The 27,448-nt window shown below is 46.4% G+C and overlaps 5 protein-coding genes across 8 annotated transcripts in view; 4 read left to right on the top strand and 1 right to left on the bottom strand.

The window, feature by feature from the left end:
- The window catches only part of KIF1B (kinesin family member 1B), a 73,096-nt gene extending 66,171 nt beyond the window's left edge, over positions 1 to 6,925 (top strand). For all 4 annotated transcript variants that reach the window (XM_082070137.1, XM_082070136.1, XM_082070138.1 and 1 more), the window contains 4 exons: positions 96 to 245; positions 753 to 945; positions 1,471 to 1,589; positions 2,302 to 6,925. In XM_082070137.1, coding sequence (XP_081926263.1) covers positions 96 to 245; positions 753 to 945; positions 1,471 to 1,589; positions 2,302 to 2,344 — 505 coding nt within the window. In that variant the 3' untranslated portion in view covers positions 2,345 to 6,925. The remainder of the gene's footprint in view (positions 1 to 95; positions 246 to 752; positions 946 to 1,470; positions 1,590 to 2,301) is intronic.
- A 1,131-nt stretch (positions 6,926 to 8,056) lies between these two features.
- Positions 8,057 to 17,295, top strand: PGD (phosphogluconate dehydrogenase). The gene is made up of 13 exons (XM_082070140.1): positions 8,057 to 8,172; positions 9,099 to 9,174; positions 9,616 to 9,795; positions 9,932 to 9,997; positions 10,728 to 10,846; positions 11,552 to 11,621; positions 11,978 to 12,112; positions 12,510 to 12,699; positions 14,047 to 14,177; positions 14,657 to 14,790; positions 15,140 to 15,239; positions 16,349 to 16,471; positions 16,990 to 17,295. Exons 1-13 carry the CDS (start codon positions 8,165 to 8,167, stop codon positions 17,107 to 17,109), a joined length of 1,452 nt encoding a protein of 483 aa, XP_081926266.1. The 5' UTR covers positions 8,057 to 8,164; the 3' UTR covers positions 17,110 to 17,295.
- A 533-nt stretch (positions 17,296 to 17,828) lies between these two features.
- On the top strand, positions 17,829 to 20,083 carry CENPS (centromere protein S). Its single transcript, XM_082070001.1, has 5 exons — positions 17,829 to 17,952; positions 18,179 to 18,302; positions 18,647 to 18,680; positions 19,048 to 19,114; positions 19,484 to 20,083. Exons 1-5 carry the CDS (start codon positions 17,908 to 17,910, stop codon positions 19,637 to 19,639), a joined length of 426 nt encoding a protein of 141 aa, XP_081926127.1. The 5' UTR covers positions 17,829 to 17,907; the 3' UTR covers positions 19,640 to 20,083.
- A 277-nt stretch (positions 20,084 to 20,360) lies between these two features.
- DFFA (DNA fragmentation factor subunit alpha) lies at positions 20,361 to 23,829 on the bottom strand. Its single transcript, XM_082070000.1, has 6 exons — positions 23,711 to 23,829; positions 23,131 to 23,292; positions 22,898 to 23,028; positions 22,312 to 22,501; positions 21,777 to 21,931; positions 20,361 to 21,103 (listed from the first exon to the last, which is right to left on the bottom strand). Exons 1-6 carry the CDS (start codon positions 23,805 to 23,807, stop codon positions 20,900 to 20,902), a joined length of 939 nt encoding a protein of 312 aa, XP_081926126.1. The 5' UTR covers positions 23,808 to 23,829; the 3' UTR covers positions 20,361 to 20,899.
- An 825-nt stretch (positions 23,830 to 24,654) lies between these two features.
- Positions 24,655 to 27,448, top strand: part of PEX14 (peroxisomal biogenesis factor 14) — a 66,832-nt gene continuing 64,038 nt past the window's right edge. Inside the window, exon 1 of the mRNA XM_082070141.1 lies at positions 24,655 to 24,756. Coding sequence (XP_081926267.1) covers positions 24,721 to 24,756 — 36 coding nt within the window. The 5' untranslated portion in view covers positions 24,655 to 24,720. The remainder of the gene's footprint in view (positions 24,757 to 27,448) is intronic.

Here is a 27,448-nt window from a genome sequence, read left to right as displayed (position 1 = left end):
AAGACAATCTAGGCTGTAGAGATGCGCTTTAAATTCCACTGTAACATCCAGTTGGCTTCTTGTGATTTACTTTTCTTTCTCCGCTTTTTTTAAAGGACACCAGAGGCAAATTCTCGTGCCTCCAGTCCCTGTCACGAGGTGGAACAGTTCCAGCTAATTCCTGCAGTGGAAACTTCCTACCTTGCTAGAGCTGGAAAGAATGAATTCTTAAACCTCGTTCCTGATATTGAGGAAATCAGACCAGGGTAGGTTTTCTATGTAGTGTGATCATGGTCTCCTGAGAGCTGTCACCAGGGCTTTCTGAGGTTTGTAGTTTCTTTGCCCTGCTTAAGGAGGGTAAATTAAACAGGTGATAGCAGAACTGCAGGGTTCTGTGTGACGGAGGCAGGACTGACGAGGGTTGTGTCGATATTTGATCTCTGAAACTTTCATTCCCTGCATCTACTTGATGAACAGGATTTCCAGTGACTCAAACATGACGTTTATTATCATGAAAACCATGAAGTTCACTGAAGGACAGATCTTTGTGGGTCCATTTATTCATCAGACACTTGCAGAGTTCTTGAAGACAAAATTCAGCTTGCTATAGAAGAACTTTTTCATAATACTGTTGTAGACAAAACATACTAAGGACCAAGTGTCTTGTACAGTGTTTTGCAGTTCACAGGGATGCTCAGTAGGTGCCTTATTTAGGGGAAAAAGTATTCCTGTTTATCTGTGGGTTTGGTTTGACTTTTTTGCTTTCTCCCCAGCTCGGTGGTCTCAAAGAAAGGATACCTCCACTTCAAGGAGCCTCTCTCCAGCTCCTGGGCCAAACACTTTGTGGTGGTTCGCCGTCCCTATGTTTTTATTTACAACAGTGACAAAGATCCTGTTGAAAGAGGACTCATCAACTTATCCACAGCTCAAGTGGAATACAGTGAGGATCAACAGGCAATGGTAAAGGTCAGTCTGAGCACTGTTGTTTATTTCCCCATAGAGCAGGAACGTTACAGGTGTGACATCTCTAGTCTGAGGAAAATGCATCTGTGTTTTGCAGAAACATTTGGCATCTGATTCTGCCCACAAAGTTCCCAGTTTTTTCCTGGTTTCTTATGTTTTGGACACAGTTCTACAAGAGACTGGCTGCTGTTACACATCATATTTGCTTTTATGAGCGTGCGTTGGTACCGTGACCCTGTGTGCTTGGGTTTTGTAATTTCATTTGTGTGGTCTTTTGGGGTTTTGTTTTAAAACGCACAAAAATCCTGCAAGGAATCAAATTAACTTTATTGGTCCATCTCAGCAGCTCTTCAAGTCCACCCTCATGAGTTAAAACTATGTGTTGTAGAACCACGTTTTGTCCCATTTGGCTGACTAATAAAATCAAAGACCTTAGAAATGCCATAGCAAGCTCTTCCTCAGCGAGGGAGTGTGCATCTGCTTCTGTGCTTGTAGATGTCGGTATTTACATTGTCCTTAATATTCCAGATGCCAAACACGTTTGGTGTGTGCACAAAGCATCGTGGGGTCCTGCTCCAGGCCATCAACGACAAAGACATGAACGACTGGTTATACGCCTTCAACCCGCTCCTGGCCGGCACGATACGGTAAGAGGCAGCTCCTGGGCAGCCGATCCTGCAAAGTGTGAAGATTGTGAGATAGTCAGAAGCAATTAGGCAGCTGGTTTGTCACACAACGTCGTCTTGTTCTGGAGGATTTGACAAGATGGGTGAACTGAGGGAGGGAGGAGGGCGAGGAATTAAGAAAAAAAGATCAAACAAGGCGTGTATTTCAGGAAGTGCAGTGGCTGTTGCTTTGGCTTGCGACATTCTAGTTGGAACATGTGTGGTATGCGTTGTGCAATGCTGCCTCTGGAGGCCACTAAATGGTTTCCTTGCATAGCTATTTTACAAGTTTATAAAGCTTCTTACTGCCCCTGCGCAGGCAGGTCTGGATGGTCTTTTCGTTCTCTTGATTGTAAACCAAAGCAGAAATTCTTGTTTCTGCCCCTTTTTTGAGCTTCTCCAGAAGCCTTCCCTTTAACACAGGTGACAAACATGTGCAGCTTGGTGGGGAGATCTTACTATGCTATTGCTATTAGTGTACAGCATCAGATATTTTCTTAACAGTGGGCCCTTTAAAGGAGCACAGCAGAAGAGTGAGAAGTTTTATTATAGCCCTTGATATGTCTTACTTTCTAAGCATATGGAGTAAATAGGACTATACAAAAGGCTTTTAAAAAGGTGGACAAACTGTGGGGAGGGAAGAACAATAAACTCCTGAATTCAATTAAGACTGTTTTACTTCTTTCTTGCACAGGTCAAAACTGGCTCGAAGACGCACGGGCCAGCTGAAGTACTGAGTCCATGTAATGTTCTCATCTGTTCTCCCTAACTCACCTGATGAAGTGTTACCTCTCATTTTCTCTTTGTGATTCTTGACCGTTTCTCTTGTATGTAATCCTGTGGCTTAACATCCCCTCCATTCAGGACATTTTCTAGGTATTCTAACCCTACCTTGTTTCTTTTCACTTGTGCTGAGAATCCTACTAGTAGCATGTGACCAAACGAAAAGAGAAAAAAAGAAAAAAAAAAAAAAAAAAAAAAGGAAAAAAAAAAGAAAAATCAAAAAAAGGAGTGATTATGCACGACTCTAAAAAGAAAAAAAAAAGTTATTTATTTTTTTCTTATAACAATTGTTTTCCCATTCCAACTGACCTTTTGGTATCTGTCCCACTGTCCATTGTTGTCTGTCTAGACTGCTGCAGGTTTCTCATTCGGTTTGTGGCTTGGCAGTAGTCATTGGTTCCCTCAGGGCAAAGTTCTAATGCCAGGGAAAGAGAAATTCTTCTACACAGACATTACCCAGCCAGGAATTGCAATAGCTCCTCAGGCTTTCTGGATCCAGCGCTAATTTAAACTCTGTTGAAAGCTGACATTGGACAAATCTATCTGGGCAGACTGGATTTTGGACTTGGTGCAAGTTCTTGAGTTTCCAGGGTCCAAGAGGCATAAGCTGGAAAAGACAGGGAACAAAGCAAGAGGGCCTGGCTACAATGGTCTGCCCTTGAACTCTTGCTGTGGGTTTGCAGGTGAACAGCGCTTGGCTTTATCTCTTTCCAAAAACATTGACACTCGTTCCTCTGAACTGGGCTGAGGAGATGGAACTGTTGTGAACAAAAATAAACCATGTCACTGAATCTTAGATATAGTACCTAAAGTTTCAGATGCTCAGCCTCGTATTTGACAGATGGAGAGTGTTACTGGAAAGCAGAGCAGCGTGCTGGCTCCCGGGAGCTCTCAGGAGGGCAGCACCTCTGCTGCTGGGCCTGACTCAGTTCCCGGAGCAACAGTTCTCACCTCTTGGAAGATATTTATGGTTGTCATCAGTGTGTTGGGACAGACCACGGCATCATTCTGAAAGGCTTCCCTTGTCCGTAATACCCCGGTGACATCCCAGCTGTTCATGGGGAAAGCATCCTCTGTCTACAAAATACTTTCTAGACCCAGCACTTGCAGTATTCTCCAGAGAACAGCAGGACACTTTCACTTCCTTTTGGAATAACTGTTGAATGTCTCCTAATTTCCCTGCTACAATTTTCATCAGCTAAAACCCCCTAGTTTTTAACTTCCGAATTAATCCTTCCTGGAGGATGAGTCAAGCAGACTCTGGTCCTGGTCAGTGGGTGTAGTGATTGGCTTCTTGGAGATCAGCTGGGTGGTGGTTGTTCTTGACCTACAGTGTAAGTTCTGGTGGCCAAAGTTTTGGTCCTTGCCTCAAGAAAGGAAAGCAGAATGGACTTCCTTTCTGAGAGGTGAAGTCATCTTTCTTTGTTGGGTTTTCAGGGAGTGTGGACGTGTGTTTGTTTCCTTTTACTGTGTGTCAGACGCTGTTCTATATTTTCTTGACTTCCCTTGGGCACTGGCAGGGCCGGCTGTGATCCCGGGGAACGTACAGGAATTTCATCCTCTCAAGGGAGAGGGGTAAGGGTTTTGTTCCACTATTACACATCTGGGGAAGCTCCAGCTCGAGAAGGTCCTTTTGATTGAGCTCGCTCATCAGCAGGTCATGCCATGCATTGGAAATTCTGTGGCCAAAAACGTACGTGGGACTGGCATCAGCTGAGCAATTTAGTGTTATGGGGTTTTCATTCCTCAGTGAAGTGCAATGCATAAGGAGACCTCCTAAAAGCGTGGCTGGCAAAGGAGCGGGGAGATAGAGTCTGACACTTGCCATGACCTGTCTTTATATATTTCAAGACAGTACTCAAGCTAAATCATTATCTCATATGGTCCTCAGATTTATTTCAGAACTGGAAGCCAGAGTGAGGGGGCATCCTGGGGACCCAGGAGCATAATAAGGATGATTATTATTCTCTTTACTTTTGGTTTTGTCGTCTTTGTGTGTGACTCTAAATACAGCGACGATATTCCTTTGTTATGCAATGGATGATAAAGCACTTGCAGTGTGTGGATCAGACAGGCTGCTCGTGCTGCCAGAGGGCTCCTCAAGCTGGAGCTAAGCCAGGCTCAAGAATTAGGTTCATTTTAAGCAGTAAGTTCTTGTTGCCATCACCACCGTTTATAATGAGAGCAGAACCAGCTTGAGGAGGTGTAGCAATTCAGGTGGTGCCACTTTGTGACACACTGACAGCATTTTATTTTTTATGTTTTTCTTTTTTTAACTAGAAGAAAACTAGTTTGCTAAGTCTTTGCTTTGGATAAGCCAGAAAATGAACTAAGGGGATGTAGGCTTTGCATAGGAACATGATTAAGGGATCTTCCTTTAAAAGCAGGAAGAGGCAGGCTTATTTACACAGAGCTGGAAGCATTACAGCTCTGTTGCATAAATGTTACTCTCCTATGTAAAGACTCCAAGCAGCTTCTGGTGACTTGATGTCTATGTGGATAACAGATCATCAGAAGAGCAAAATTCTATTTTTAAGCATCAGTATCTCTTAAAGCTGCATAATCCGTGCAAAATAGATCCTTGTGTGGAGTTCAAATGGGCATTACTATTTTCAGGTGTGACAAAGTCATACAGTTACAGTTTTTCAACTATTATTGAAGCCTACTTTGAGACATCAGTTTCTCTACTTAAATCTGGACTGAAATCAAGTTTTCTTTAAAAGGACGGAAAGGAAGTAAAAAAAGGATTTCCGTTCACTCTAAAGCTTTTTTGATCTAGCCCAACATGTTAGAAATTCCTTTTTAAAAACAACAAGAAGGGGGGAAATGTGCCAAGCTGCCTTGTCTTGAGGCTGATGAACTTGGTTCCTGCGTGTGCGGGGTCCTGGGGTCGGGCAGCTCTGGGGACGCGGCTACGGGACACGGGGCGTCCTGCGGTGGGTCTGCCAGCCCACTGAGCACAACCACTCGTGCTGAACCCGACAGGCGTTCCTGGGACAGAACGGCTGGGAATCTGCGCTGTGGTTTGAGTTTTTACATTCCCCACTAAAAGGAAGGAGAAAATTATCATTTTTGTCCATCGAAACTCATGTCGTTGGTTGTCGTTGGAGCCTCCTGGATATTTTAAAGCTAAACTAAACCTCCTATACTGTATTTCAAAAATGCACTTTAAGTACCTTTTTAAAGAAGATTCCTCTATACCGGGATGCAGAAGGGAAGGGAATATTATTTCCAGACCACTGAGAAAGGATTTTTTTTTTTTATTGGTCAGTGTGTGATATTCCTTATAACCGATAAGCAAGGTATTTCAAAGCAAAGACTTTCTGCTGCTTGTTATCTAATTTACAGGGATTTAATTTTATGTAATGTATTGTATATTTATACATCTGTAATTAATTGCACATTAGATAAGAAAGGATTAGCTTTGGTATAACACCCGTTGGTACTATACAATCAACTAACACTGCCTATGCATCTGCATCCTTCTGGTTCTGTTGCACAACCTTAGTTCGTGGTAGTTTCTACTGTGGTGGGTGTTTCTGTTGCAGATGCAGCTGTTAACCTGCTGCTCGGAGGAAGGATTCTAACGCTGCTCTGGAACGGTTTGCTGAATGTACTTTAAAATGGGTCTCTAACGTGTGTGTTGCATCTCTCCGTTGTGGTTAATAACCCCGATGTGTGGTCTGAACTGTACTGTATGTAGCAGGAATGTATTAATTTTGTACTTCCTTGTTTAAAAACATCAGCCGTTCAAGGACAGGATTGACTCTTTTTTTGTTGTTCAGAAGGCCATTTATGCGTTCTAAGTATTTGAAATCAAAACTAGTCCAACACTAACCAGATGGTTGTGTCCAACGTTATTTGTAACAGTTTTTAAATTAACAGGACCGGCTGTGTATTCAGAAAACTGAGGGTACGGAGGTCGTAAGTCTTGAATTCTTATTGTTGCCAAGTGAATGCTGATCCTGAGCAGCACTGACCTGCCTCTTGCTTGCCTTGAATGCAGGGACTGGGAGCAGAGGGAGCATCGAACCATCCGCACTTCCCAGGATCAGTTCTTAATTTTCCACTCTGCTTGTTCATACTCCATGTGCAGTTGATCAAGGTTCTTGAATTTGGACATTACACATGCTGTTGCACTGAAATACATTATTTTTTTTTTTAATTGCGGTCCCCATTTCCCTGTTGAATCTCTGTACACAAGGTATACAAGGTATATGCAGTATAAGTGGCCTTCTTGAACAAATCTCTTTGCAAACTGATTTCATCCCAGCGAAGGAGTGTATCAGCAACACTGTACATTAATTTCAGGTTTTCATTTTCTTATTTTATTTTGTAAATATATCCGATATTTGGAGCTTGAGTATACAAAATGTAAATATAGTTCATGTATTTGTACTAATTCTGATCCATTTGCTGTATAGCCTTAGGTGTGCAATGCAGATATCTAACTGTGTATGGTAACCTTGCACCACTGAATTGTTAGTGAACGAGGTGAAACAATAAAGGTACAACCAGTGCATTAGCAGATATAATGTGTGCTTCGTTTCTTATGATTTAATTACTAGTATCTTATATTGATTACTTGTTTTCAAAACCTGTCCTGAACAAGCTTATGCTTTTGTGAAAAGAAATTTGTCTGTTCTTGAGCAAGATGAGAGGCCCTTCTCATCCTTCCTCATCCTTTTCCCTTTGGTATGTTATGCAGCATTTTAAAGTAGATTTTTTTAAGCTTTCAAAAGATTCTTTTGCTTGAAAGATAAAATCAGGGTGTCATAGTGCTGCCATAATTGCTTATCTGGCCCTGACTTAAAAATTACAGGAAGCATATGAAATGAAGCCACCAAAATGTAACAGCGAAGTCTGAGGCACCAGCTCTGCGGACAAAGATGTGCTGGGAAATCCCTGGGAATCCTTCTCGTCTGGGTCTGAAAGTGCAAAGTTCTTTGTAGCTTTTAGAAGTGGTGATGAGGAAACTGGACGGGGCATTCGCATTTTAGCCTCGCAGAAATGGGCCACCACTTGCTGTCAAACACCTTTTGTAACGGTAAAAAAGCTGCATGATGGTGAAATAGTTTTATCAAGCTGTGGGTGAGATCTGCTCTTTATCTGTAAGGGTTATCCTGGGTGTCTTGCTGCTTGATGTTGCAGAGTCCTTATTTTTTTTTTTAGGCACTTGAGCAGCCTGTTAACTTTTTCTGGTTGCTCTTCTGGCAGCTTATTTAATACTTCAGAGACGCCACGAGCTGTTTCACTGATACCAGATTCAAAATAAGGACTGAAAGTTTGATGGGTCAGTTTGCTGCCAGCCTTCATGTTTAAAATGTGACTCCAATCCAAAGTGAGCCTGCTTAGACTGTCAGTTTTTCTTGACGATGCCCCCGACTGTCGCGGAGCAAAGGTATGAACCCAGCTTGTTTAAACCTTTGTTTTAATGTCAGTGCAGCCCGAATTCTAGGACGCCTCGAGGACAACTGATACCAGTGATCCCCGAGCTGAAGATGTTTCAACAGCTGCATTTAGGGCGATGAATCCTGTAATTAAAGGATATAAGGAATAAACAGCTGTTGGCGGGCTGCGCGCTCTCCCGCGCTGCCCCTTTAAGGGGGCGTGGCGTCCCAACCATCGGCCCATGGGCGGGAGGCGGGGCTTGCCGGAAGAGCCAATGGGCGCGCTCCGCCCTATCCCGCCCCGCCCGCGCGGCTGAGGGCCGGGCGCGAGGCGCAGCCCCAGCCCCGGGAGACGCCGCCGGCCCCGCGCCCTTCGCCGCCGCCATGGCCCAGTGAGTGCGGGCGGGACCGGGAGCGGGCCGGGACCTCGGCGTGGCCGCCTCCGGGCATGGGGGGCAGCGCCGGAGCCGTTTCGCGGTGGTGTGAGAGCCGGGGGCGCCCCCGCTCACGGGAGAGGCCTCACAGACCGCTAGCGGCGCGGGGGGGGCGGGAGCCTTTCGGGCCTCTCGGCTTTGCCGAGGGGTTTCCTGCCAAACGCGGCTTTCGGCGGGTTGGTGAGGGGGAAGCGGGTGTGTCCGTGCGGTCCGCGCCGCGGGTGTGTCCGGGAGCGTGAGGAGGCAGCGCACGGGCCTGGCGGGGCCGCGGCGGCACCGGCCGAGGGGCCGGTGAGCAGAATGAGCCGGGCTGCTGAGACACTGAGAATATCGGGAGCAGTCAGTTCTGGAAACTTGTTCCTGAATAGAAATATTAACAGTCTGGGTTTCTCTGTGTGCCGCCCGCACTCTGGGTTAGGCTGCCAGCAGAATTCCCTCTTTCTCACCCCAAATCTGAGACAGTTTGTGTTACAGAAGCAAAAAAACCCTGATGTAGTGAGTGTTCAGATATGATGTTGTAGCTCAGCATCTGTTCAGTGTGGAGCTGTGACAGAGCTGGATCTGTCAGTGACGGAACCACTCGCTCTACTCCCTGCATCCCAGTGCAATGTGTTGCGTATCTGACTTTTCTAACTCATCTAGTCGGGAGGAAATCTTGGTGACTTGAAACTCGTTGGTCTCCGCTCTGTGTGCTGGGCTGCCTGGGAGCCAGAAGGGTCTCCTGCTGTCGTAACCTGCCAGAGGAACCCAGGGCTTGTGCTGCAGCACTTGTTGGAAGGGTTTGGGCTGGCCCAGCAGTTGGCAGGATCAGAACAGCCTGACAGGGAGCATGGATATTAGTGTTAATGAGACTTACCTGGTGCTTCTCTGCTTCCACATTCCAGAGCTGATATTGCTTTGATTGGACTGGCTGTGATGGGCCAAAACCTTATTTTGAACATGAACGACCATGGCTTTGTGGTAAGTGAGAGAAAACGTTCAGAAAGGCTGACTTGCCAGCACTTGGGGTTGGAGCTGAGCATTTTGTGTATTTAGTGTTTTGTGGGTTTTGTTCCTTGTGATGGTCTAACGGGTGTTGTTTCCCCCATGTAGTTATAACCCAGGCTGCCCTTTATCCCCTTTCCAGAGAAAACCAGCAGTGCATGCCTGTACTCAGCAAGCCACCTCATGTGTTAGCTATGTATGACTTTTCCCTGAAGTTTTTTTTGCACTTGGCCATTAACTGTGGGTTCCCAAGGCACTTGCGGAGACACGCTGCAGGTTCATCCCTGCTCTGTGTCTTTAGGGAAGGTGGAAATGGAAGAGCACAAGATGTTGAACCTTGTGTATATAATTTGTGGTTTGAGCTAACCTAACTGTTCTCTTGGCAGCTTTTATAAACGTGTTTTCTTTCTCCCCCAGGTTTGTGCGTTTAACAGGACGGTTTCTAAAGTGGATGATTTTCTGGCCAATGAAGCCAAGGGAACCAAAGTGATCGGTGCTCACAGCCTGGAAGAGATGGTCTCCAAGTTAAAGAAGCCCCGTCGCATTATCTTGCTGGTGAAGGCTGGAACTGCAGTGGATGACTTCATCAATAAATTGGTGAGGGAAACATTCTTTCTACCTGCAACTTTTTGCTGTCTTTTGGGGAAGTTTCCTCTAGAAGATCTCAATTATTTGTCATTAATGAGGTTTTGAATGCATGGAGAAAACTAAAATGCTGATTTATTTCTGGCAGGTGCCGTTGCTGGAGACTGGAGACATTATAATTGATGGTGGGAATTCTGAGTATCGAGATACCACGGTAAGCCTGTTTTCTGCCCAAAGTGGGTGAATAAAATACATATGATTCTTTTTTAAAAAAAAGAAAACAAAACCTGCTTATGAGCAGGCTGTAACTGTAGAAATTACGTTAGCATATCTGGGATGCTTACATTAAAATATCACATTCAAATTGGTACTTCTGAATCTTAGATGGGGTGCTGGTATTAGTCGTTCTGCTTTGGCATCCTGATCTTGGATAAGCGAATTAGCCACGCCAGAGTGAAAAACAGGTACTAAATGAGGATTAATACTTGGGGAGCTTGCGGCTTCCCTTAGGGATCTCAGCCTGTGCTCTTCCACTCAGAGGGAATCAGTTTCCCTTATAGTTGTCCATGCTTGCACCTTCACTGCCATGACCTCAGCAGCTCCACCTGGGCCTAATCTGCCTCCCCCACATCTTTGCACACAGCGTGTATCACCTGACACTTAATTCTGAGCCTTTTCCAGCCTCAGTGCTGCTCTTTTCTATCCGGTGCTTATAAGGACTTTGTTTTCTCAGCATGTTTCTTTTGCAAGGATCCATGTCAAAGCGACAGGAAGTTTCCTAATGTTCATTGTGCTGTCTTACGTAGGAGCTTTCTCTAAGGTTGTCTTCTAGCATGTTTAAAGCAGAATTTAAAACCTATTTTTGTGTCTGAATTGCTAACCTTTGTTTGTAAGGCTCTGACATTGAAAGAAATAAAATAATGCTGCTCTGCTTTTTATTCCAGAGGCGTTGTAAGGAACTAAAGGAAAAGGGCATCTTATTTGTTGGAAGCGGCGTTAGCGGTGGAGAGGAGGGTGCCAGATATGGTCCTTCACTCATGCCAGGAGGAGCCAAAGAAGCCTGGTAAGCATGAGCTGGTATATTCTTCTCCAGAATGGTCTGCAACAATCGTCTTCTGTTCACAGGGAGAGCCGAGGGAGGGAAGGAGGAGGACGTGGGTGTGGAGAGAACAAGATACGTTGCCATTTCACTTCCTCAAGGCTCATGATTTCTCAACCTAGCTGGGGTCATGGGGCAGTGCTGAGCTTTCATGGCAGGCGAAACAAAGGCAGGTTTTTCTTCAGGGAATTCACAGGCAAAAGTAGCACTTTTGCAAGTTTCTGCTGTGCTGCCCTGCTGTTTTGTACTTCTGTTAGTGTAAAGGACTGGACATCAATGTTCATATTAGACTTTATCCTTGGTTGCCCATTCTCTCTGTAAATGTAGAAAGAAAAGGTGTGTCTGGGCTTTACCTGAGCCTTAGAATCTCTTCAGTCCTTGTGCGTTTGCATTGGCGTTTCATACCAGTATCAGCCTGTTCAAATTTGATGGCACAAAGTGAGAAACAGCGTAACAGTGGTCTGCTGTCTGATCATCTTTTTGCCGTGAACAGCTCAGTGAAGACAGCTTCTGTCTGCCATCTTACCTGGACTGGGTCCCTGCCCTCCCTCACCCCAGGCTGCTTTTTGGCGGGTTACAGAAGGATGCATCATACAGATGGATTTATTTTTTTATTGCGGAGTTTGTGTCCTCTGCCTGTCTGCTGAGGCATATTATTTCTCCCCACAGGCCCCACATCAAGACCATATTTCAAAGCATTGCTGCTAAAGTGGGCTCTGGGGAACCTTGTTGTGACTGGGTAAATATTTATTTGATACTGACTTTGTGGTCGATCTGTGCTCAGGTAGTTTGGTTGCTGAATCTCATGCATGTTTTTCCTTAACAAAACCAGAAACATTAGTGGTTGATTTTTTGGCTGGCTGTGTTCTATTCAAATCTACCATCACTGGGAACTTATCCCATTCAGTGGAAAGACAAAGTTTTATGGCTGTTTTGTGTGCTGGGGGAGCTAAATGGATCTGTGACCCATGTGTTTTCAGTTAGCACTGGGCTTCCGTCCTTCCTTTGGGCAGAAGGAAGCCATGGGCAAGGCATTAAACACTGCAAGTGGTGACAGCACTGTTGCTGATGACACTTTTTTATTTCTCCTGCCAGGTGGGAGATGAGGGCGCTGGACACTTTGTGAAGATGGTGCACAACGGGATTGAATATGGAGACATGCAGCTGATCTGTGAGGCCTATCACCTGATGAAAGACGTGCTGGGCATGGAGCACGACGAGATGTCCGAGGTGATCTGTAGTTTTTTGTCTCTTGCCCTGAGCTTCAAATGCGGTAGGGAGCAGCAAGCACATACACCTGAATGGTTATAGAAATTGTCTAAACTCTCCCATTCTACAGCTGATTTCTCCCCAAGAAGCACCTTCTTGTACAGAGATCTGAATTACCTTGCCTGAACAAAGCCAGTAAAACATTGAGCATTATAATCAAGCAGGCAAATCTTGCAGAGACCTTGTTAAGCAAGTCAATAAGTATGATGTCTCTTGAATGGGCAGCTCGTGACCCCGTGCTGTATGTATATGTATGTCTATGTATACATAAATCAATTATTCTGTTGATACAGCATATAGAAAGTAAATCAATGTGTGTATATATATGTATGTGTACACTTTTTTTCTCCTCTTCCAGGTATTTCAGGAATGGAATAAGACAGAGCTGGACTCTTTCCTGATTGAAATCACAGCCAATATTCTCAAATTCAAAGACAGCGATGGCAAACACCTCCTCCCAAAGATCAAGGACAGCGCAGGCCAGAAGGGCACAGGGAAGTGGACGGCCATTTCTGCCCTGGAATACGGAGTCCCTGTCACACTCATAGGTAACTACTTTTTCCATCTGGCCTCTCCTAGGCTTGAAAGAACGTTTCTTGCTTAAGCTGTTAATATTCTCTTGTTTGGGGTTCTTGCAAAGATCAAGGGTGGAGGAGACACTCCCTAATTAGCTTCTCTGCAGTCCCAGCAGAGCACTGTTAGGTAATGAGGAGTCGACAGGGAAGTGTGTGCAATAGCCCGTGTGCAAACATTGTCCTTCTCAGGGTGGTGTGGGGGTGGTTTTACTGCATGAGCGTGACTTGCAGACTTCTGCTTGTAAAAGCAGAGTCATGCTACTCCTGCTTTTCTCTGATTTTCCCCCCACATTTTTCCTTCCTAGTGTAGAAGGAAGTTTTTGCAGAAATGGGGAGGAGCCGGTTCTGATTTTGATGCGGTCTGTTAACCCTGCTGCAGGGAGGATCCAGGATCTCCTGAAAGCATTACTGATTCATCTCTTATTTTTTTTTTTTTTTTTAATTCGTGACTCACTTTAAGGGTGGAAGAAAAGTTCAGTACAAAGACTAAAATAAACTTGATTTCTTTCATTCTGTCAGACCTAGGAGAGGATTTTTTTTCACCATTTAACAATATCAACTTCAATTGCAAATAAGTACAGCTTAAAACAACATGATTAAGAATTGCCTGAGCCAGATCAAGGCTTTGTCTGTAGGAGCTAAGATATTGCTTTGCTAAGTCCTTAGCCCTGGCAAATAACATTTAGTAACCTGCTTAGTGATGTTATAAAACTTTCTTGTGGGCTTCTGAATACTGGTGTTGTGGGGGTACCAGATTTGTAAAACTTATTTCCCCTTGCAAGTTAACCTGCTGATTTATTCTTGATTTTAATTGCTCTTATTTTGCATGTATTTCAAAGCACGTCTAGTTAATGTGCGTTGGCATTTATGAAAGAGCTTTTTATCTTCAAAGCATGATACAATAATTAGTGAAGTCTTCATCCTTGCCTGTCCCTGGACTGCAGTGCAACACTGTCTGTCTTTTATAGATAGGAAGAAATTTTAAAGTGGGTTCTTAAAATTAGGTTCCAAAACTAAGAGCTGGTGATGGTTCCTGAGGATAAATTTTCATGTGGATAACTTGTGGCTTTTTTTTCTTTAACACTTGAAAGCTGTATCAGTCAGCATGTACCTCATGGTTACACTGACTGGCGGTTTGGTCCCTCAGTAATGCTGTTGAAATAATTCATTTGTAGACCTCTCTTCCCGTGTGACTGTTGCACTGTGCATGTGGCTCAGCATTCAGTGACACACTCACTGTGTGCTTGAGGACAGGTATCTCAGACCTTAACAGCGATGCTGGACTCTCTAATCTTCTGCCCTTTCCTACCCTGCTGAAAGGTGAAGCTGTGTTTGCACGGTGCCTGTCGTCCCTCAAGGAGGAGAGAGTACAGGCCAGTAAGCTGCTGAGTGGCCCCGAAGTGACTCCGTTTGGTGGGAACAAGAAGGCCTTTCTGGAGGACATACGTAAGGTGAGTCCTTGTGCTTGCCAGAGTGCACAGCAGAGCAGGGTTTGGATGCTGTAAACCCTGGCAAGTGGCTCTTGTGTGACATGTCCTGCTTTCAGCCATCCCATTGTGCGTTTTCTAGTGCTGTCCACAGAGCGTAATGGGATCAATTCCTTTCCTGACCAAAGAACAGTCCTGAAGGAATTCAAGTCTAAGCCACAGTGGGCAGTGACAACTATAGCTGGGGTGCAGAGGACATAATTCATGCACAGGAGCTTGCTTTTTCATCCCTCAGCACTCCCATCTTTACAATTGAAATAATAGCTCTTGATCTCTCTCTGAAAACAATTTTTCCAACAATTGGAATTCTAGTTCTCAGATAGCTGGAATGTGGCTACTCTACTCAACCCTGGTGAGATGTGGACTAAACAGAGCATGTAGGCTGTGAAGTTTCTCGTTCAACTTTGTGGGACTTCACTTGGAATGTGATTTTTTTTTTTTAGGCGCTGTATGCGTCCAAGATTATCTCCTATGCTCAAGGCTTCATGCTGCTGAGACAAGCAGCCAAAGAATTCGGCTGGACGCTGAATTACGGTGGCATCGCACTGATGTGGCGGGGAGGCTGCATCATCAGAAGGTAATTAAGATGAGGAGGTAATTGCTGAGTGGAGAAAAGGAGGCAATTTGATATATGTGGTGCGAGGCTGGCAAGCCTAGAGATTTTATTGGAAAATCCATGGAGTTTATCTGCTGATAAAACACTGAGAGGCTGTTTCTGCAGACAGCACTGCACGTTACCAGATTAAGCCAATTTTCTGGTGGCTTAACTATTGCAGATCTTCTTTAGTCTTTGTTTTGTTTGCATCTTTCTCAATGTTTGGAATTTGAGTCCTGCTGAGACAAATTTTGGCACTGTAAGTTTTGGATTCTGGGCCTTTGGTGGAAGCTGTGAAATTTTATTCTTGGTTTACATGTGTTCTGCCTAGTGTGTTCCTGGGAAAGATCAAAGATGCTTTTGATCGAAACCCTGACCTCCAGAATTTGCTGTTGGATGATTTCTTTAAGACAGCTGTTGAAAACTGTCAGGTGAGTTTCCAAGGAAGGAACAGCATAAAAACAATAGTTTACAGTCTGGACTTGCTTTAGCTTCTTTCTCAGGAGTTACCTCACAAGTATATTCAGACTGAATATTGAAAAGGTAGAGAACATCCTTGAAACCTATTCATACAGCATCCTTAATCCCAAAGGTGTCGTGTAATGTTGCGAAGTGTATTTGTACCATCAATGTAAAAGATAATACAGGAGCAAAGAAACATACAGTCCTTGTTGTCTCATGGCTCTTTGACACTAGCCAAGCTACTCTTAGAAACTTACGGTTTCCATTTTACTGTTACAGAAGAGTCTTTGGCAGAAATGTAGCAATTCAGAAAAAACACTGTATCAGGAAAAAATGTCTGGCCTGTGTGAACATTCTCATCCCTGCTTTGTATCTTGTGCCTGCTGTGCACTTGGATTTCAGTTGCATAGAGTGTAAAGCTCTGTTACCATTGTTTGCAGTAGCACCAAAATAACAGCGTTCGTTCGTTAGACCTGCATCTGTCCAAACAGTGTCGTGATTTGGATGGAGCTGACAGGCAGAACTAAAACCAGATTATATGACCAACAAAGAAGTCATATTATCATTAATAATTCTTTTAGCTGCAGCTGAATATTCCGTGCAGGTTACAAAATCAGCTGTACAGTTGCTGTGAGGATTATCCACATCTGTTTGAAGTGTTGTGCTGACCCCGTATGCCCTTGGGCAGGCATTGTACTGTGCTTGGTTAGAGATCCTGAAAGTGCCTCAGTGTTTGCTCAGTACGTTCCCCGCTGTGTGTGCGCTTTTGGGATGCACCAGTGATGTGAAACAACAGCATCCTTGCTGGAGGCTGGGGGTTGATTGTGTGTGAAGTGTATGTCTGCACTTTTATTGTTCTGTTTGTTAACTCTATCTTACCTGCCAGTAATTTGGATTATGTAAATTATGTAAAATCAGGAATCTGCTGCTGCGTTTGCTCAGTCTTGGTCATAGATTTCCTATAGCATGAAATAGCACGTGTGGTTATACTAGAATAGTTCATATGCCTGCACATGCCTCTGAGCAAGCACTGAGTAGTTTATTTATTTTTCTCCTTGCCTCTTTTCCTCTCTCCCAGGACTCCTGGCGACGTGTAATCAGCACTGGAGTACAGATTGGGATCCCTATGCCCTGCTTCACCACAGCGCTTTCTTTTTATGACGGATACAGGCATGAAGTATTACCAGCTAACCTGATTCAGGTATTGTTATTTAAACACTGGTCTAGAGGCCATGATGGCACTAATCACTCCAGCAATGTGAAGATAAAGGCACAGATTGCCCAATATAATTCTATTAAACCTGAAATTCATGGCAACAAAATAGTATGACATGTCTGGATGAAGAACACCAGAGGTATAATGGTGCCCAGCATGTGTTCGTGTTCCATCTGTGAACCAAGAGTAATTATGTCTTTGAATCAAAACACTATATAAAGTATCTTTGAACATTTGGAGGTATGTAGGTGCTTGTTTTTTAGATCAGTGCCTAGCAGAAATAATATCCTTGTCTTTCTGCAGAACTATCAATTACTAGATATTAGAAAATGTTTCATTGTGGTGATTTTGTTGATAATGAAAAAATAACTTTGAATGTTAGAATACTAGAGTCAGACCTTATTTCTAGTATTCCTATAGTCAAGTATCAGCAGGTGCAACTTCTGGTACTTGTGTGACTGTGATATTCACGTGTCTATTTTGTGTGTGTGTTCTTATTGTAGGCTCAGCGCGATTACTTTGGTGCACATACATATGAATTATTATCGAAGCCAGGCGTGTTTATCCACACAAACTGGACAGGCCATGGGGGAAATGTGTCCTCTTCTGCCTACAACGTCTAGTGGAAGTATTTCCTCTGGAAGCCAAGATACTGTAGATCTCAGATACTCCTCCTAGAATACCACTTTTTACTGTACCGTGCTAGAATTTGTGTTTTGACACTTTTGTAATAACTCATGGGTATATTTCATATATATATATCTATATATATAATGTAAGAAAGCTAAATAAACTTGCTTATGAAGGCATTGAGGTGTTTTCTTTTCACTGCTTAAGCCAAAACTGGGTAAAATGTCTTTGTGCAGTATTTGATAGAATACACTTAAAAATGATAATATTTTTGTTGTGTTGTAGTGCACAAACTCCTAGGGATCAAGATAGAGGTGGCTGCATTTCAGTAATTGCTGAAGTGGAGAATGGCAGACAGCACAGTAACGCTACACAGGATTCCAGGGAGGTAAAGGCCTTTTTTTTGGTTGGCATTGTTTATTTATAACGGGCAGTAGCTTCGTTCTCAAGGATGAATTCCCGGCTGTCCTCACACGGCAAAGCCCTTTGTTTTCCTGACGGGGACAAAAACAGCTTCACACGCCCCGCTCGGCCTCAAGGCGGGGGAGCAGGGCCTGGCTCCCCGGGGTGAGGTACCGGCGCTGCCGGGGCCGCGGGGAGGCCCCGGGCTGAGGTACCGGCGCTGCCGGGGCCGCGGGGAGGCCCCGGGCTGAGGTACCGGCGCTGCCGGGGCCGCGGGGAGGCCCCGGGCTGAGGTACCGGCGCTCCCCGCGCTGCGCCGCCCCGGCCCCGCCTCAGCCCCGCCCGCCGCGCTGCGCGGGAAACGCGGCCGGGCCGCTGCGGGCCGCGCCATGGCGGCGGAGGCGGACGATGAGGAGCAGCTGCTGCTCGCCCAGGTACGATGGGGCTGCCGCCTCCTGCCCGGCCCCCTGCCCCGGCCCCGCTCCCCCCGAGCCCGGGCTGGTCCCCAGCGCCACCCGGGGAGGGCCCGCCGGGACAAGATGGAGGCCGCGGTGGGGGGTGTGTGGGACTGTAAGCGGTCGCTTATGTTGCGTCCTTTTAAATAATTTATACAAGCGTGTGTGCAGAGAGCTGACCCATGGCTGCTTTGGATCCTTGCAGAGGCTGAAGGCCGCGGTTCACTACACGGTTGGCTGCCTGTGTGAGGAGGTTGCGGAAGATAAAGACGTGCAGTTCAGCAAACCAACCATCGCAGCTATTTCAGAGATCACCTTCAGGCAGTGTGGTACAGGAGTTTGCGTATTATCTATTTTGTTCAGGAGCTATTGCTGGAGAAACGGTGCTTTAAAAAAATATTACTGGAATTAGGTATTACTAATGCATTGTTTCTTGCATTACATTTTTAGAAGTATAAGATTTTCAGAGCTGGAAAATGCATTTAAAGGCATGTGGAAATACCGTGTGGGCCACCTGCCTGTGCAGAGCGGCACATGAAAACAAGTTACGGTCACTTCTCCTGACTAACTTGGATTATCTGCAGTGTTGCCATTGTAACAGCTAGAACTGTATTGTACATCTCTCCTGACTCAGTTCCTGGTTTGAAACATGTGGTGTCTTTGTTTTCTCTAGAGAACTTTGCAAAAGACCTCGAAATGTTTGCCAGGTGGGTACTGGGACACTTGACTGTTACAAAGGCTTGTTTTGTTTGTGTTCAGCTCCAATAAGTATATAAACTTTAAAATGTGTCTTGTAATTTAAAGGATTCTATTGGTTAATTAAATAGTGGCTGGGAAGTTAGGAAATAGATATTCCCCTGTAGGTTCTTCCTGATCTTGGAAGTTCATTTATGTGGTATATGTGATTGTTCATATTAATGACTTTAGGATATAATTGTCAAATGTATTAATACATAACAGCACTGGAAGGTTTGGGAGTGACAGATGCTTATTAGCATCTGAATTAGATGCTGTATGGCCTCTTACAACCAATGGTGGCAAACACATTAAGCGATATTTTTGTGTTTTATGCAGGCATGCAAAACGAAGCACAGTCACTACAGAAGATGTGAAGCTCTTGGCTAGAAGGAGCAATTCTTTGGTGAGATTCACTGTAGTTTCTGTCTCACAATATGCTTAAACCAATTGGTTAATTCCTACGAGCGGTTGAGTGATGGCCATAGATGATGAAGCAACTGTTGCTTAAGCAATTTCAGTGGCTTATAGATGATGGATGGGTACAATCCAGGGATTTTCTAATTTTCACCTCATTTTCCCTCACGACACCGTGCCTCACTGTGGGAACACAGATCTGATTGCAATTCAAGCCACAATGTTCTGTTTGCAACAGGGCTGCTGAGGTTCCAAGTACAAAAGTGCAATAAACAGACGCGTTACAGCACTGTCAATCTCAGAAGTAAATCACTTGGGTTTTTTCTCAGTAGATGACTGATGAGTTTATTGTTCTCAGCTAAAGTATATCACCCAGAAGAGTGAAGAGCTCGCATCAAGTAACATGGAGCAAAAGGAGAAGAAGAAAAAGAAGTCCGGTGCAGCTAAGGGAGGGAGAACGTTTGGGGAACAAGAAACAGCTGTGACTGAAAGTGAAGATTCCAACATGGCATAATTGACCTTTCAAGTAATGTCTCTGGTCATTTTCTCTTACTACCCTGGAGGAACCAAAGTTAGCAATAGTAATGAATTCTTAGGTTTCTAGGTGAACATGATTAGTTGGATTTTTTTGTTCCAAAAATGAAAGGTCAGAACCCAGTTTAAAGCCAAAATGCCTTAATTGCTCACAAAAAGGTATCTTACTGTTATTAAAAAGAAAATCCTTTCAATAAAGAGTTTAAAGCAGAACATTCTCACTGACCATAATACCTTAGTATGTGCAACTCCTTCCATGTTGCTCCTTGGTTTCTCCAGTAATTGTTTTACTTCCTCCTTGCTTCCACTTTTGATACTTTTGCTTGGGTAATTTGAGTATGTTATTTTTGTTTTAATAGCCATATCTCTCACTTGTTGTCTTGACAATTAAAACATTGCCAAGCTGAGCTTGAAAAAGGCGAAAGCACTGTAACTGTCATGGCCTATAGCATTAGAGTGCAGAAGTGTACATCGTAAGAAGTGATTACTTGCCCTGGCAAAGCAGACTGACCAAAAGCTGACTGCGAGCTTTCCCCCCAAGTCCAGTCAGTTCCCACATTCTACCTAAATACATTGGACAGGCTCGGTACAGAGTACTTCTGTATTTAATTTCTTCTTCCTATATCCTTAAGCTGACACTGTATTTATCAGCGCATTCTTTAATCATAGCAGCTGGTGGAAATATCAAAATTGGTCCAACAGTAAGGCAAAAAGTTTTTAATGATATTAGAAAAAAAAATACTTCAGCCAATTTAAAAATAAGCCCATTAATATTAAAGCATCATGATACTACACGAATGATTAGGAAAGTAATACAGACAGGTCAAATATCGGTCTACTGTCCCACAGCTTTACAAAGCAAGTGCTTTCACCTCTGCTGAGTTTGACAAGTTAGTGCTAATGCTGCACCCAGGAAGGAGCTGCCTGGGGCTTCAGAAGCTGGATCCGTCATTATGGGATGGAAGCTTCTGGCTCCCGACCAGATATTCAACGCTGAACCCTTACATGCTGTGTTTAGCAATACCATTGTTCCAGTACTCTGCAAAAAGCCACAATCCCTTTGGTTACACATGATCTGAATCATCGCAGGACTTTAAGCCTCAGGACAAAGTCCAGGTTTTAGTTGTCTACAGCCTGACCACAGTACGACCAGCAAACCATGGTTCCCAGGATGTATTTTTGCTTGTATTGATTCTAATGCAAAAAACGCCACCCCAAAGCCACAAGTGGCACTACAGTCTCATTTTTTGCGTTTTGAACTAAGCCAGTCTTCCAAGGGGAGCGTTTTCTTGCCCTTTGACATGCTCCTTAGGGAATGCAAAGTCTGCACTTGCTGGAGACGCTTGGAGAGCTCCTGATCACAGGCTTGCTGCAGAGCTTCGGCTTTCTGCTTGTCCAATCCCAGGGCCGAGGCCAGGGCTCCCGTGTCCTCTTTCACGACCAGCTGTGGCAAGACAGATCTGTAAGAATCTTTTCTACTGATGCTCCTCCACTGCTACCCCCTCTACCCACGTTAAGAACAGAAGCAATGAGACACCTGTTCAATACCGGCGCTTTGGTATTGCAGATGTTCCCAGCTTTCATCATCTATCCCCTGGGCTATTGCATTTTCAATATTCTACCAACACTTGGAGCTTGAAGCTATATTCAGATGTTCAAAGGAACAGAATGCAGGTACTTGGTTTCTACATCAGGGAAAAGCACCAGGATTAATTTCATAGCGTTAGAACATGATTTCTGATGGTTAAATTTACCTAGGCTCTCCTTTCCAAGCTGTGGCTTTATTTACACTGTTTTCCAAAATAAGGAGTGATTTTTTTTTGGGGGGGGGATGTATAAAAGAAATATAGCTAGCTGCATCTGCAAACAAAAGAAACTTGCTGTTGAGACAGCCGAAGCACTGGCTGACTGTGATTTGGCAGATATCAAACCCAAAATTATTTTGTGGCTTTTCAGAGGAACAGACCAGAGTATTTAGCGTAGTGTCAAGTGTGTTACTGAGGAAGAGAAATAGATTAAACCTCACCACTTTGAAACAGATATATTGAGATTAGAGCCTCCAGAAGCAAGGACAGCTTCCCCTGTAACCAGAAGATGGTTATGTCATTCTCACCCACCTCAAGATCTTGACTGTCCAAGCAGAGCTCTGGAGCAGGTTTCTCTTTCAGAGCAGCAAGGATCTGGTCACCAAGTGCCGTTTTGGCTGAAGTGCCTGTACTGCTGACGCCTGCGTCGACCACATCCATCTCCTTTCTTCGTACAGCCTCGGATTCTGAAAAGTAGCAGAATTGTTATAGCCCACAATAAACACAGGACAGGAAAAGCAGCCTGGACTGCTCTGATGGTTTTGAGATTAATAAAATATGCATTCTATGTATTTGCATCTTCTGACTTAAGAAATCTGTCATGTTAAGGATGACTACACAATTTAAGCTTTTCTCCCAGTATTCTACTTTCGGGCTTTGTGAGAAATGTGACACAGCAGGACTCCTGGTCTCACCCAGAGAATTCTTACACTATACCAGCTGTTAAATCCAACATGTTAATAGCTGCTAAGCGACTCACTCCAGTCCTTCACTCTGCTTATTTACTCCATTTAACTATTTCAGGCATCTCTGAAAAGCTCCTCTCTAGCATCTTAATGCTCCCTACCTGTTACTTTGCTTAAGATACTGTCTTCCTTTTTCAAGGCCTCGAGGTAGAGTTCCAGGAGCTGTCTTGACTGCCGTTCTTCTTCTCGTCTGTCCAGCACCTGCTGCAGAGTGTCTTGCAATACCTGGGTTTGGGTTTGACTTTGGGCAAGTTCTCCCGCCAGATCTGAACGTGGCACATCAATAAGCACCTTAAAACAAGGAGAGTGCTCCTGTTACAGGGACCGTTCTGTGAGCAGCCAGGTCTGCCATGCTGCTCGGCCTTCCCCTCTGCCACGCTACACAGGTGTCTGGTTTTAAGGAAGGAACCACCTCAGCTGCTTTTTGGCCAAATCTACACTTTTTGCCCTCCCACTGCCAGAACTGGAAAGACACGCTGTGAGGGACAATCGGTGATTAAGAGCATCCTCCTCAGACACCTGCAGTGTTTCCCCTCAGAAATAAATTTGACTCCAGCACCACAGCCAAACAACAGCAGCTGAATTCAGCTTGAGGTCTTGATTACTTACTCAGTTCTCTGCCATCTACAGAGATAAACGGATGATGGGCAGAACCAAGGACAGGAATTAGAGGTTCCCCTCTTGTACCTGCAGGTCTTCTTCAGACATCAAGATGATGTTGGACAGGTCATTCTTCAGTTTCCTGGCCAGCTGTTTCCACCTCTCCGCACCGCTGTCCACCTCATCCGCAGCCTCCGAGAGCCGGGCCGCGCCGCTGTCTGACACGAGAGCCATCGGTTTCACGGGTCACTCCCGACCCCCCGCCAGCCTCACTCCACGAGGCGTGTTCCGAACGCCCCTCCCACGTTCCCATGCGGTACCTAAGCTTTTGCCGGGCCATTTCTCATTCTTGGCCAGTGCCACAAACTTGGTGTCAGACGGCAGACACAAGAAGTAATCTTCATCATCCACAATGGTGCCGTCTTCTGCCAGGACTAGAGTGATGGGCTCCTTGGCCTCGTCAATAGCCAGAATGCCACTAGCTGCAGAACAGAAACGATAATTAATGACATAATAGAAGTGACATATGCACTGCCCTTTTATTACACCCATCGCAAGGGACAAGCAAATGAGTTTAGGCCGGTGACCAGGACCTGTCTGCACCCACCTCTGCATATCAGCTCTATTTTAGCACATGCTCACAGGTTCCCCCTCCAGAAATTAATATTATTGACGCAAACCTTGACATGTATGTAGGAGAAGGCGCACTTCAGTGAAACTGTTATAATTCCAGGTGCATATTCCCACCTCCCTTCACCTTCCCCGTTCGGGACCGACACCCGCGGACCCGCTCTCTGTTCCGCGGCACGGAGCGAGGCCTCACGCCGGCGGGAGCCGCCGCCTTCCCCGCCCGCAGACGGCGGCTCGTGACCCCGCGGTGGCCGGGCGGCCGCCCCTCACCCTTGTGGCGCAGCTCCCGCAGGCAGGAGGCGGCCAGGCCGTGCTGCTCCCGCCCGTCCCGCCGCCGCACCAGGCAGCGCTTCAGCGGCGCCGCCATCGCCCGGGGCCGCGGGGCGCGCTGGGACGGGCCGCGGTGCATGCCGGGAGAGGCCGCGGGGCGCGCCGGGACGCGGAGTTCGGGCCGGCGTTCGGCGGTTCGAGTCCCGCCGGAGCCGGTGGCGTTACGGGTGACAATCAGATTTGGCGCCTCGGGGCCGGTTTGGCGAGGCCCAGCCCCGCCACCGCTCCGTGCGCGGTTACCGCGGGTGCTGCTCTTCCTCAGGGCCCGTCTGAACCGCAGAGCGTTGATGTCCTAGAAAGCCGCTATGAAGGCTGTCTACTAAAAACTTTTGGCAGCAATTTAATTACTTGTAAAACAAAGTAATAGGACGAGTGTGCCTCGGTATATTAAAGTGATACATTCCCCTACAGGCAGACGTGCTGGTTGTGAAATTATAACATAAAGAGAAAAAACACAGGCGTGCAATAAAGCCGCCCTGGGCTGTGTCTGAGCAGCTCTGGCGGGTGGGGGCCCCTGGGGCTGCCCAAGCCAAGGACGCTCCTCCCGGGAATTCCTGCTGCCCGTACCGAATTGGACTCGTTCTTTATGCCTCTCAGCAGGTTTCCGGGAGCTGTAAAATAGCGATGAATGACACCCAGACCAGCGCGGCTCTGCTGCACTAGTGCTTTGCCAATGGCCCGGCTGGCTTTCCCAGACACGGAGAACACTTCTGCCGGGCAAGGCAGGGCGGTGCAGCCCACGGGGGCTCGCTCTCCCCGGGCCTGCACCGGAACGGCCCCCCCGCCGCTCCGGTCCCGGCAGGAGCGGCCGGTTCCTCCGGGCGCATCGGCGTCCCGGCGTTCGACTCGTTCTGCCTGCAGCACGCGCCGGTGAGGCCGCGCGGGAGGGGGGAACGGCGGTGAGGGCGTTCCATCGGTTGGGCGGGGATGGATTAGCCGGGCCTGGGAAGATGGCCTCCTCGGAGCAAGCGGAGCAGCCCAGCCAGGTAACCGGGGCCGGCGCTCTGCCCGCTCGGCTCGGGCAGGGGGTGGCAGGGCACGGGCGGGGCGGAGTGGGGCGAGGCCGCCACCGCCGCCTCCCGGGGCGAGCGGGCGAGGGGAGGGCGCCGCGGCCCCGCGCCGCTCTGCACCCGCCGCCTCCTCCCGCCGCGGCCGGCTGTGGGGGCGCGCGCGTGGCGGCGCCCGGCCCGCTCCGCTCCCCCCACCCCCGCGCGCGCGGCCTGGGCGCCAACCGCCGCCCGCGCGCCGCCCCCGCACCTGTCGCTGAGGGCGCTGCTGTGAGGGGCCGCGCGCGCCGCCTCAGCCCCCGCCGCCTCGGGACCCCCTGGCGGGAGCGGCGGCGCCGGGAGCGGCCGCCGGCAGCGGCTCCGTGAGGTGCGCCCGCCCCCGAGGGCTCCCCGCGGCGCTTCCAGCCCGTGTGCCCGGCGGCGCCGGCGGAGCTTCGCCTCCCGGGGGAGTTGGTTTTGTCGTTGGCATCCTGCCCTGTGAGCTGACGGGGCACCGAGCAGCCCAGTGCTGCTCAGGCCAGGCCCCCGGACAGCAGGCATGTTTGCATTTTAGTCTGTACATGAAACTCCATAAACCACTTGAACAGGAGGGGAAGAGCCTGAGGGAAAGAAGGCGATTTATGTATCAGCTGGGCTTTGAGATGAGGTGGGGAGCCAGTTAGGCACAGTGTTGTTTCTGCCTTGTGACTGCGAGGGAGAAACATCCGTCAACCAACAGCGTAAAACGGCAGAGCAATGATAGACGTGCTGTGAGCATTGTCAAAAACGGATGGGGTGAGTAAAAGAGACAGGTAATTTCACTGGCTGGAGTGCACGCTCAAGAAACATATTAAAAGCTTAAGATATTTTAAACAGGGGCCTGAAATAAATGAGGGAGCTAGAGGGAAAAATGGAAGTGATTGTATGCACCGTGGGTTTCCAGTTGCTTCCACTGGCTTGCTCACAGTCCAGGGTAACTTGTATTTCATTGCAAACTCTACCTCACATATAGTGACCTGGCAGCTCTGTCATCTCACCAGTGTCTCGGACAGACTCCCGAGTGTGATCCCAATGGAATTTTGTGCAATCCTCGAGGTGGCTGCAGCGGGGCCTCCTGCAGCAGGCGGGAGGTGAAAGGTCCGTCCCAACAACAGAGCAAAGTCTGCAACCAACACAGTTTTAGGTGCAATCCATCGCTTCTAGCCAGATTGGACTAATCACTGTGAACCTTTCTGCTGATCCTTTATTTTGGACTGAGGAGGCAGAGCTTGTAGGGAACATTGTTGAACTAAACTGAAATACAAATAAACTACATACAATTCAGACTGTGACTAACCAGCACAAATTCTTCCTAAGTTGTTAAAGGCCAAGTGATCGCACCGTAGGCTTGCTGGGCAGTTTCACACTGGCCACGTGCTTTTATCAGTTGTAGCTCAAAATGCAGGCACTACAGCCCATTCCTCATGCTTCAAGGAAACCCGAAACAACCTGCAACTGACCCATAAACCACTTGGGCAGTCTGGAGTTGACTGAGACAGAAGTCTGGTTAATTGGCAGATGTGGTTGCCTGAGAAACATTCAAGTTTTCTTGAGTTTGGAGATAGTATTCTCCCATTACACCCATGTTTTTTTGACTGCTTAGTGTTGGTTTACCTCAGAAGAAGGCTTGATGTTTGGAAATGGAAAAGTCTTGCTTTTTAATGGGCCTCGTAAATATAGCAAGAGCACCCCCGAGTTTTAGAATTCAGGACATTAGAAAGTCACTCTCACTGCCTCCATAGTGTAAGATGTGAACAGTAACTCTTACCTTGTGTGTAACGTGGAGAGTTTTTCAGGCATTGTCTGTAAAGAGCACAATGGACTTAATGCTTGTGCTGCTTTCTAAATCAGGAATAATTTGAGGTCCAGCAGAATACCCAGGCTGCACAGGTAACTTCACCACAGCTGCTGTGAGGAGGGAGCTGCTCTGGAGCCACTGTGGGTGTAAATGGTGAATTAACCGCTGCCCTGATGGATTCTGTCACATCGGACGCAAAAATGCTGCATTCTCAGACGACAGCAAACGAGTTGCACCCCTTTTGGCTCCTGGCCTGTCGTGACTTGGTTAGTGGCAGAGTTTGCTAATGGGCAGCTCTGGTGCTCTGCATCGCTTCAGGTGCGGGAGGTGACGCTCTCGGTGGCCGCGCTCAGACGATCCTCATGCTGAAAAGTGTTCAAGTTCCCTTGGCTTGGATGGGATTTGAGAGAATCTGACATCTTCGGCTGGAAAAAAGGGGATGTAATTGAAGAACATATAGTACAGTAGAGAAATTCTTAAGAGGACAACTTTGGAATAAAACAAAACAATGAAAATATCTTTATTAATCTGCCAGAATGTAAATGCCACCCCTGTTATGCAACCGTTAATGTTTAGACGCTGTTATCAATGCATGGAAGAAGTTTTCCCCATTGCACACTAAAGGATTAGAGAATTTAAAAACATATTTACTTTCTACCACTGATGTTTATTTATTGCCAAGCATTCAACATAAGGCTATGAGTAGTAGTACTGGCTTGCTTAACATGTTTATGTTTGGGTCCTATTTTGTTTTCTATTACAAATCTAGTTAGTTTAGATGCTGAAAAGGGAGTGTCAGATATCTTCTGGCTTATTATCTGTTTTTCTTAGTTTAATTTTCTCATTCTCATGAAT

This window comes from Streptopelia decaocto, assembly GCF_964273445.1.
Source record: "Streptopelia decaocto genome assembly, chromosome: 20".
In the NCBI taxonomy this organism is placed as follows: domain Eukaryota; kingdom Metazoa; phylum Chordata; class Aves; order Columbiformes; family Columbidae; genus Streptopelia; species Streptopelia decaocto.
This window is presented reverse-complemented; position numbering and strand designations above follow the sequence as displayed.